The sequence below is a fragment of the Leptonotus elevatus genome, chromosome 7 (genome assembly GCF_054856555.1).
Source record: "Leptonotus elevatus isolate MCC_2025b chromosome 7, RoL_Lele_1.0, whole genome shotgun sequence".
NCBI classification, from domain to species: Eukaryota; Metazoa; Chordata; class Actinopteri; order Syngnathiformes; family Syngnathidae; genus Leptonotus; species Leptonotus elevatus.
In genome coordinates this window covers 11599709-11610739 of record NC_141245.1, presented here as the reverse complement: position 1 = coordinate 11610739, position 11031 = coordinate 11599709, and the positions used below count along the sequence as shown (strand labels likewise).

At 37.2% G+C, this 11031-nt stretch overlaps 1 protein-coding gene across 3 annotated transcripts; it reads left to right on the top strand.

The window, feature by feature from the left end:
• Window positions 1–258: 258 nt before the first annotated feature.
• rilp (Rab interacting lysosomal protein) lies at window positions 259–10555 on the top strand. 3 transcript variants are annotated; one of them, XM_086081610.1, is made up of 8 exons: window positions 259–798; window positions 2142–2271; window positions 4210–4331; window positions 5772–5957; window positions 7127–7290; window positions 7720–7842; window positions 7955–8032; window positions 9016–10555. In XM_086081610.1, exons 1-8 carry the CDS (start codon window positions 469–471, stop codon window positions 9128–9130), a joined length of 1248 nt encoding a protein of 415 aa, XP_085937736.1. In that variant the 5' UTR covers window positions 259–468; the 3' UTR covers window positions 9131–10555. The 3 variants fall into 3 exon arrangements, with proteins under 3 accessions (XP_085937736.1, XP_085937738.1, XP_085937737.1); XM_086081611.1 differs by having other exon boundaries at window positions 260–798; window positions 2145–2271; XM_086081612.1 differs by lacking the exon at window positions 9016–10555 and having other exon boundaries at window positions 2145–2271; window positions 7955–8036.
• Window positions 10556–11031: the final 476 nt, after the last annotated feature.

Sequence of the window (11031 nt, the reverse complement as noted above, 5' to 3'; positions counted from 1 at the left end):
TGAGGTGCTTTATTGGTTAAGAATAAATTATTCACATACTGTATATTAAAAAAAAAAACTGAAAATTACACCACATAAATGTCTAATAGTGACCCTCATACATAAATTATACAACTTTTTTTTTTTAAGAGGAAACTGTTCACGCTCAGGTTGATGTACAACGACACACAACCTGTCACGCAAATCCTCTGCTTGTACGCGCGCTTGTCCTACATTGGTTAGAAAAGTGGGAGGGTCCAACAGCGTGTTGACTTCAGCTCGCCAGTATTATCATACACTTTTAGTACACAGAATCAGATGCCCCAGTTTTCGCCTCCCTTCTATTTACGCGACCGCATGAGCTGGTTACGTTTATTTCCATTCCACCCCTTATAATTGGACATTTTGTTTTACGGTTGATCGCTTCGATGAGCCACCTTCGGTTTCGTTGTCGCTGAATATGACAAGCTGGAGCGTTCGACTTCAGACATGGAGCTACATGCGTCTCCCAACCAAGCAAACGGCGGCTGCTTCGACAAGAGCTGCTCGTCTCTCACGGTGGACGACGTCTACGAGATCGCCAAAGGGATCGGCGCCGAGTTGGAGAGGTTAATCGACGGCTACGGCAAGGAGAGCGTCCTAGGCCTGGTGCCCAGGGTGGTGAAAGTGCTGGAGCTTCTGGAGAGCTTCACGGCCAGGAATCAGGCACACAAACACAGGGAGGAAGAACTGCTCCGGACCTTCGAGAGCTTACAGCTGCAGCAGAAGAAACGGGCTGGCAAGGACAGCGACGAAATCAACGAAAATCACGAAACTAGGGTGAGAACGGAATGTGTCGCTTTCATTTGTGACTAGTGGTGTGTTGAAGATTGTAACAACACAATAATAGTAACACAAAAGTAATGGCCGTCTATTACATGCACGTGGACCAGCTACACAGATAGCTTGCAACATTATGACTCAAAGTCAGTTAAAAATTGTCTCCTTTGATGAAACAAAAGCAAAAAAGCAGTAACGCATGTATCTTTTAAATATGAACAAAAAAAAAGAATTTCTGTAATTACATCACTAAATGGTCGAAACTACCATAATAGATAATAATAATAGTAATTGAAAGCTTAACTAAAATGAACCCGTGTTAATGAATTTCTGCTCTATGCAGCTTCTGTTTGAAAATTTATTTTTTGTTCACCATTTGTAAATACAGTATAAAATACTACTTGTACAATACAGTGTTGATATTTTTAGCAAAGTTCTCAAGGCAGACTGAAATCCAAGTCTGAAAATATGTTGACACAGGCTGTATTTTGACTGTACTGTCACGTTGTGTGTTCCTTGGTTATGTTTTAGTTATACTACACTTCTATTACAGTGACAGTGCAGCCTATATATAAGTCTTGTTGACACAGGCTGTATTTTGACTGTACTGTTACTTTGTACTTTCCTTGGTTCAAATACAGTTACACTACATCTCAAGTAAAAAATAAATAAATAAACATAATTATCACAGGCTACATTTTGGCTGCACTGTCACTTGTACTTATTTTGATTCTATTACAGTTACGTTTACCTACACAGCATTCAAACACTTTGTGCTACATTTTGAATTTAAACTTTGAACTTTCCTTGTTTCTATGACAGCTTACACCAGGGGTGCTCAAGTTCGGTCCTCGAGAGCCCCTATCCAGCCTGTTTTCCATGTTTCTCTCCACTAACGCACCTGATTCATGATCAGGATGCTTGCCGATTAGCTGATCATTACATTCAGCTGTGCTGCAGGAGAGAAACATGGAAAACAGGCTGGATAGGGGTTCTCGAGGACCGAACTTGAGCACCCCTGGCTTACACTATATAAAACATGTTGACAGTTGACACAGGCTGAATGTTACCTTGTACCTTCCTTTGTTATGTTACAGTAGCACTACACTTCTGTTAAAGCTATAATACATTTAATATTTATCATTACTGGGATTTCTGAAAATATAGGTTCCTGCAAATTGCAATTCACATAACTGTGCAGTATCCAAGTCTGACCGCACCTTAAAAACTCTCCAGAGGACGTGTTAATACAAGTTCACAAAGTTACTCAGGCTGTGTGTCCCAAAACCGTTGAAACGCTATTTGTGTCTCATCTGTCTGACGTTGCCTCTTGTTCTGTCAAGCAGGAGCAACAGCAGCGGAAGGAGCAGCAGTGGAGGAGCAAGTGTGAGGAACTGCAAGCGCAAATCCAGCAGCTCCAGGAAGACAACGGGCAGCTGCAGAGCAGGCTAAAAGGCAGCCATGCGCAGGATGGTACGTCAAAGCATCGATGAATGGGCCCTCGCACCCCTTTTTCACGGCGAATCAAACTTTGACACCATGATCAAACCCCACATTAGATGACACATAGTCTAAAAGTTGATCAATTTAGCATCACCCATCTGTCTGAGACAACATTATTTAGCCATGGCATGTATTTTACATCAGAAACATCTCACGAGTCACGACACACCATCAAACAAACAAAAAGTCACAATACACTACATCTATACTTTCATATCCAGTATTCATTAGTATTCTTCCGTCTGAAGTCAGCTCCAGCACACTCATGATGAGGATAAATGGACGGATGAATTTCTGTATTACAATCATGTGGCTGAATATGTACTGGTTATATTATTGCCGTGTCTGCTAATGTTTCCCAGATTGTTGACATCATTCGGTCAACTATGTCAAGTAAGAGGGTGGAGTTGCTCGGATGACTCATATTTTGTCATTCTGGAAGCAAAACTTGGGGCAGGAGGTCATGTGACTGAAAATGTTTATTTCATCTAACTGAATATGACTGCAAATTTAGGCTCCGACGCCTCACAGTGTAGCGTTGCAATTGCAGTGTAATATAGCGTCAGTTACTATTTTGGGATGTTTAACTCATTTACTGCCATTATAGATGTCAAAAATTCATTTGAACTATTTCTATTAGTTTAACTTTTTTTTCACTTTTGTTAACAAGAGTATGATTTTTTAAAATTGGACATTTAGAACAGATATAAAATTAATGATTAATCATGAGTTAACTAGTGAAGTCATGCAATTAATTCCGATGAAAAAAATTAATCGCCTGACTCATGATTAATCACAAATTTTTATATCTGTTCTAAATGTACAGTATTTTTTTCTAGGTTTTTATACTCTTGTTAACAAAAGTGGAAAACAATTTTAAACTAATAGAAATAGTTCAAATTAATTTTTGACGTCTATAGCAGTTAATGAGTTAAAATGTATTAGTCAAAATGATGTAGGTTATATAAATGTGTGTGTGTATTGCAGCTACAAACAGAAACCTTTATGTGTACAAAAAAAAGTAATAATTAAAGGCTTTCAAAACTCACTTGCCAGTTATGTCACGTTGTGTTAACTTTGGTTTTATTTGTTGAAAATGTTCTGTACCTCAGTGCAATGAAGCAAAATAACAAGTGCTAAGTGGCATGTTTGCCTTCCGGAACAGCTGCTGAGAAATTCAGTGAGAAGATAAAACCTTTGTATTAGCTTTTGTTTGTGTAGTTTCCATTGTAACATTGAGTAGTGGTCAGTGAGAAAATATTCAGATTTATTGTGTGTGTGTTTAACACAGGTTGGTAGTAACACGGCACATTTAAGCATTTACTATTATGTAAGTCAATTTTGTATAAGCTGTACTTGTCAGAGTAGTTTAAATACAACACACTTGTTAATTTTACTTAAGTATTTTTGTTGAGAAGAAATGGTACTTTCCCTTCATTACACTGAGGTACATTTCGCTCGCTACTTTATTTGTATCTATCTTTCTATTTAGATTCGTCCGAGAGATTTGTACCTCGGGCGTAGTCACATGACTGTTCCACAATAGCGCCGTTTGACTCCTTTCCAATCAAATCAAATGTAGCCAGACAATCACATGACCACACACAAAGTCTCCACACAGAAGCAAAGTTTTCAAAAAGTGGCTGATTTACTTGAAGCATGGCAAAAAATTTGGAAAAAATGACACAGTCAAAAGTGTCACAACACCGGCTTCAATTTGTTTACTTAACAGAAAACAAAAAAAGAATACAGTAGCTACAATATGTCATGTGCTCACTTTCTAATTTCTATTTTTGTCTATTACAGTAATATTTATATTCTGTTTTTTTTAAAGTTACTTATCAGGTGCTCTGTATTTGTTTTTGTTTTTTCCCCACATTTTTTTCATTGTGTTTTTGTGGAGTGCAGATCGTGTCCAGCGGCAGGAGCGGGAAGTGATGCTGAAGCTGAAGCAGGTGGTGGACAAGCAGAGGGATGAGCTTAGGGCTAAAGTCCAAGAGGTCACCACCATCTCCAAGGAGGTGGAGGCGGTAAGCGGACATAAAAGTTGTGGTGTTCATCTCATTACGTGCACAAAGGGCGTATGCTTTCAACAGTGGGGGTTCCACATTTATTTATTTGGATAAAACTTCTTTTGGGTTTTGATATGTCAACATGGACATTTTAGGATGGATCAGCTCTTCTCTTCATAAAATTCTGCACAATGTAATGATACTAATTGAAATAAATCCTGATTTACACAAATATATATTATTTTATTGATTTGAGAAAGATCTGCATGTTTAGTTTGGATTAAATAATCATTCTAATTGATCAGATGGTTCTACTGAATATTTGTGGAATAATCAGATCAGTTTACAGCTTTTTATTCCCATTCATAAAAATAGGCAACTTTCTTCCAGATCCAGACTTTGATCTGGAAATGTTCACATGCTTCTTGATTTTTGCAGAATTCAAATGTTTAAACCTTGGCAGAATTCCATGCTTTCTCAGCTGCCATGTTTGAAATGGCTCCTAGGTGACTCACCTGTTGCAACAAATTCAAACGATTTACGTGGCGCAGTGATGATGCAAATATAACGCTCTTTTAACTTAATTTTGAAGTAAAATATGCACGATTAACCCAACGTTTTGACAGATGCAAAGTTCAGTGCATCAGTTTATGTCGTTAGAATTAGAAATTAAACTCACGATAGGAGCTGTATGACAAGTGTCCTTTATAGTTCCTGGTTAATGGTTACTTGCTCTTTAGACAGGTCTGAACAGGTTTTTCCCCTCCATTTGTGAGCTTGTGCCGTGCTATTTGTACCACATGATGTCAGTTGCTGTCATCACTGGGTGTGTATTTGTTATTTACATCCAGACTGGTGACCTTAATCACAGGTTAGACAAACACATTTCTCTGTGTGATCAAATAGATGCTCAGTGATCTACTTGTGTTGACTTCCTTTTTAACTCATTCACTGCCATTGACGGCTATAGACGTCAAAAATTCATTTGAACTATTTATTAGTTTCATATTTTTTCCCACTTTTGTTAAGAGTATGAAAACCTAGAACATTTTTTACTATACATTTAGAACAGATATAAAATTTGTGATTAATCGTGAGTTAACTAGTGAAGTCATGTGATTAATAACAAATAAAAATGTTAATCGCCTGATGCCCCTAATAAAAAAAAGAAGAAAAGATTATTAAAAAATTTGGGGTGTCAGACGATTCATTTAAAAAAAATTGGAATTAATCACATGACTTCACTAGTTAACTCACGATAAATGTACAATAAAAAAAATCTAGGTTTTCATAAAAGTTAAACTTATAGAAAATAGTTAAAATGAATTTTTGACGTCTATAGTCGTCAATGGCAGTGAATGAGGTAAATGTACTTGGTCTATTCTGTCATTAAGGCAAGTTTTCTTTTAATTATTGTGTGATATGTCCTGGACTTGATAGCCATGTGCTCCCGTGCAGCTCCAGGAGCAGTTGGAGCGCTTCATGAAGATGAATGCGGAGCTGCGACACAAGCAGAACGTGCTGCAGGCCCAGCTCAAGAGCACTGTGGAGAGAAAGGCCGACATGGAGGCCGACCTGAAAGAGAAAGTCAAAGTGATTGAAAAGCTGCAAGCACAGATGGACCGAACCAACAGCAACAGCCATGTATGATGCTTATTTCTCATCTTGAGCCGTTATATTTGTACGCTCATTAAAAACAGTGCACATTTATTTATAGGTTGGCGGAAATGTACAACCTTTGACTGTAGGTCAGAGTGATAGAATTAAAAACAAAACTGAACTTATTTCAAACAACTGCAGGATAACCAACATAAGTGAAATGTAATTGTGTGGAGTTTTTCCTCTCCAATGGATCACTGTGTATATCTAAAAACAATAGTAGAAATTTAACTTTTATTGCATAAATACCGGTACCTAAAGAATGTCCATAAAGTGACCATAAAATGTCCAAAATGAAGATGAAAAGCATAAAATTACCATATACTGTACACCAAATTGCCCCAAAAAAGGCAGAAAATTATTATTTTTTAAAAAGCAGAAAAGAAAACATTCAAAAAGTAACCATAAAATGTCCAAAAACAAAAGAAGGCAGAAAATTACCATAAAATGTCTTTGTAAAAAAAAAAAGTCAGAAAATTCATTAAAAAAAAAAGCATGAAAAAAAACTTTCAAAAAGTAACTATAACATTTCCAAAAACAAAAGAAGACATCTCGGAAATTGCCATATAATGCACTAGTACCCCCCCCCCCCCCCCAAAAGTCAAAATGTATTAAAATGGGGGGGAACCAAAAACATAAAGGAAGAAAAGACATTTAAAAAGTAACTATAAAATGTCTAAAAACAAATGAAAATCCCCTAAATTACCATAAAATAAATCAAAGTTGCCAACAATGTCAAAAAAATTGATAGCAAAAAGGCAGAAAGAAAATGTTAAAAAAAGGAAGAAGAGAGGCAGGAATGACCATATGTCCGTAAAATTGCCCCAAAATTTGACAGAAAGGCAGAAAAGTCTGAATGATTACGTCTGATAAATAACAAAAATAAAAAATCCAAAAAGCGGAAGACAAAATGTAGAAGAAAAATGAATCTCAAAATATTGGATGCTGCATATTTTCTGTTGGTGTGGCCCTTAATTGGCTCTTGAGCCCTCCGTACACTAGACTAACACTAGCACACTGTTTTCCTTCATCACAATGTTCAAAGGTTTTGCGGCTCCGGACATATATTTAGTTATATATTTGGCCTAAAATGACTCTTTTGATAGTAAAGGTTGCTGACCCCTTGACCCAGATCCTTCTTGTCTCCTATCCAGTCCAGTCCGAGTCAGGAGAATATTAAGACAGAGCCTTTAGCTGACCATAAGAATCCTGACCTGCCTTGCTTCACCAAGAAGGAAGTGCGGGACATCATTTTTGAGCGGAATGAGCTCAAAACGAACCTCTTCCTGGTGCAAGAAGAGCTGAACTACTATCAAAGGTAGGTAAACTATCTACTTATGTTTGATATATTCAGTCTATGTCTGTGCAACCTTCATGTTTTGTATACTTTAAATGCTCTACATTACCATATTTTTTGTATTCAAGGCCTTGAAATGTCACAATTTCTTTGTCTTTTCATATCACATAGAAAGGGCCCACAAACAGGCACAAGTAGCTGTCTTGCTATATACCACTAGGGGGCAGTAATATGAAGCAAAAACTGTCAATGCTGCTCAGAACATACTCTATCTGTTCAGGATATAATCAAGGCATATTCATTATCAATTTATGTCCAAACATTTTCCATTTGTTCCTTTTAGTTGCAGATTTATCCAAAATGTTTGTAAAAAATTTGGCTTCCTTTTATTTTTTATTTATTTTTTTAAACAAATAAAAGCAGCTACCATCTATTGTGTTGTATCTCCAGGGAGATTCTGAACGAGGAACGGTGTCCTGGGTTCCTCCTGGAAGCCGTGCGAGCTGCCATCACAAAGAGAAGAAAAGTCATCAAAGCCAAGATGCTTGGAATTCCGCCGCCTGATAGCAGCAGGTCAAGCCTCTTCATTCGTCACGTTCCAAAACCCAACTAATCGGAAATGTGTATTTGCTGAAAGTTTTCATCTCAAAGATGAATTGAATCAATAATTTGTTCTTCTCTTCAGTGACGACGAGGAAGACAAAGGTCCTGTGACAGAAGTGGATGGTACTGAAAAGCCAGCAGAGTCACGTATTCGAAACCTGTGAGTAAAATGTATATCACAGATTTTTTTGGGGGTGGAACCTTTGTACTTCTGATGCAGAAATCCGTATTTTTGCGGAAGTCCGCGCTTTATAGTGTTTTTTTATTTATTTGTTTTATAGCATTTTACATATCACAATAAATTCTGTAGTGTAAATTTTACTTGGTCCCACTCTAAATGGAGTAAAATTTAGTTCACACTTGGAAGAGAGAAAAATAAAAATAAAAAAGTCACTTAAGGGTTGAGGGACAAACACACAACTTCAGGTTGTGAGACAGCCAATCTACTCCCTCAGCCACATGGCTCCTGCTGTGTCTTAGTATATCGCTCATGTCAGCTGGAATCTTCGTAACTTTTTGCTCGGAGTTACGAAGATGTTTTTGGTCTCCCCTTGGATTTAAGCAAACAGTAGGAGTGGCATAGCTCAGGCGGTAGAGTGGCAGTCTCCCGAGCTGAAGGTCGTGAGTTCGTTCCTCAACCCTTGTGTAACTTTTTTCTTTTATATCTATAAATTAGTACAATTTAGTCAAAATCTCTTAAATTAAACAAAAATTTTATTTTCATGTGATAGGCAAATTCCCTCGTACATGCTAAAAATACTTTGAGTAAAATTAATTTTACTCTGTTGGTAGTGTAAATTTTACTCTGTTTAGAGTGGGACCAAATTGACTCATTTTAGAGTAAAATTTACTCTGTATTGAAAACAGAGAAAACTCCTGACCATTCAGAAGAGGGTAAAATTGCAGAATATGCTTTGTGAAGAAAGGAATTACTTGGCTATTGTATTGACACGCAAATCAAGAAGACTGCTGGCAACTCTCAAATAAAAAATAAAAAAAGCAACTCCTGACCACGGTGGTCTTTTGTGCATTAGTCTTCCTTCTGTTTATTATCATGAGAGCTTTGCCAATCCGCTGCTATATTTAGCCTTAATCCCCGCCCATGCAGCTGACCTAAGGTCTGTCTGTCTCTGTGTGGTGCAGCTTAGGCTTCCTGACGTGGTCGGGCAGTGGCCGGAGCCCCGCCCACATGAGCAACTCCGCGTCCAGCTGGGATATCATCGCAGACTCCGAGGCCAGCGGGGAGTCACAGCACTAACTGGCCTCCTGAGGCATGGACAGACATGACAAGTCTGTTGCAAGTTTGTTTTTAACAAACCCCACCCCCAATGCCGCTATCCTTTTAGCTCGATGAGAAAATGAAGTTTCATGAACCACTTGCAATATTTTTTTTACTCCTCTAGATGTTGTTGTTACTTGAAAGATGCAATGGAAGTTGATTACATTTCCACTGCATCTTTAAAACAAGAGCACCACCTAGAGGCGTATAAAAAAAAAGTATCGCAAGTGGTTCATGAAGCTTCATTTTCCCATCACTACTTTTAGCCCACTACTTGTTCTAATATATGACTTCAATGCGCTGCTGCAAGCTTTCCAGCATTTCACAAAAATACTATGCAACTATACAAAGAGACAGACCTCTCTCACCTTTTTTTCCTTCTCATTTTATATCCCACAATTTTTTTTTGTCATTTAAGAAAGTATGTAAGTAATTGTATTCTCCTTAGAAGAATCAAGTTAAATTTTCTGAAAAACTATATTTATATTATGCATCCATTTTTTTCCTTTCAAAACCAAAGATTAACCAATAGAAGTATTTTGAATGAGAAGTGCACTCTTAACAAGATAGGAAGCACTTAAAAAGCACTTCAAAATTGTAATAGCAATTTAACCACAATACCATTCTGGAAGTTTTACTTCATTTGAGGAATTTCAATGGAATTATGATGAGGTATTATCTTTCTTTTGTTTTTTTTGCGCCTTAAACTGCTGCTTTAATTGCTAATATACTGTTTGTTTGTATGTCTTCTGAACCTATTCTCACATTCTTTACTTGGATTTTGTACAGAAAGTAATGCACTGTAATTAGCAGAAAAGGCATATTTTATGGGTTACCTAACTTTTTATAAAGTTATAGAAAAAATAAATATATATTTATATATAAAAAAGATATCTCAATTTGCCATGACTCCCAAATTCTAACTGCTTCGAGATTATGATAAACATAGACTTTTGTGGCGAAATGGAACATTGCTACTGTGTACGACAGACACAGACGCTCATGGTGGTGGGAAACAATCCAGTTGCAACAAAATCTTTTGCTTCAAAACATGTTTCATTTCTTGAAAATACTCTTGAAAGCACATTGGTACTTACTTGCACATGTCATCTAGTGGGTCTGCATTTGATGCTGGTGCCATGGATGTGAATACATATTTGAAATGACAGAAATGCCAGTCATGAGTTGAAACTGCTTCTGTTGCCCACAGCAATGCATGGCCAGTGAGCACTATTGGAACCACACATACCAGTCATTTTCCCTCCAACTGCATTTGCTGTTTATTTTTGTAAGCATGAGTTTTATTCATGCCGAAAAGAAATGGAATTACATCTGAATGCAAGTAAGATGCACATTTTTCTGTGATACCGACACATTGATCATTAAAGTCTATTCAACACATAACATGTTTGCATTTATTAATGTCATTGCTAAGGTTTGATCCACCACTTCAAGAACTTCAAATAAAATAAAACGAGACAAAGAGCAATTTCTGCAGAAATTGCGTGGAAATGCTTAAAAGCGGAATGCTAAGATTTGAATGTATGTGCTAAGTAAGTAAATTGAAAGTTAAATTATGTGAAAATTACAAAATTTTACTTGTAGTTAAATGACAAATTAATCAAAAGAAAACTTGAACTGCAATCTGTCTAAGGTTAGAAATTATAATCCATTTCCTGCTATGATAGCCAGTTGATATCGAACCATCGAACGTACTCAAATGTGGTCCGAGCGGGGTTTTGAACCCAGGTAACCGACTGCAGTAGGCTACATTGTGGCTTTGTGCATCATCTCCCGGATGACGGGACCGGCGTAGCTTCTGGGAACAAGACCGGCAACATTGAGCTTGTGTGCTAGTTAAATATTAGCAAGTCCCTGTT

What these genes read in the sequence shown, in the direction of transcription:
- rilp (XM_086081610.1), top strand. Translation starts at nt 469, where the DNA reads ATGGAGCTACATGCGTCTCCCAACCAAGCAAACGGCGGCTGCTTCGAC. An exon ending in AGGCAGCCATGCGCAGGATG is followed by an intron (nt 2,272 to 4,209) that starts GTACGTCAAAGC and finishes TGTGGAGTGCAG; the next exon opens with ATCGTGTCCAGCGGCAGGAG. An exon ending in TCTCCAAGGAGGTGGAGGCG is followed by an intron (nt 4,332 to 5,771) that starts GTAAGCGGACAT and finishes GCTCCCGTGCAG; the next exon opens with CTCCAGGAGCAGTTGGAGCG.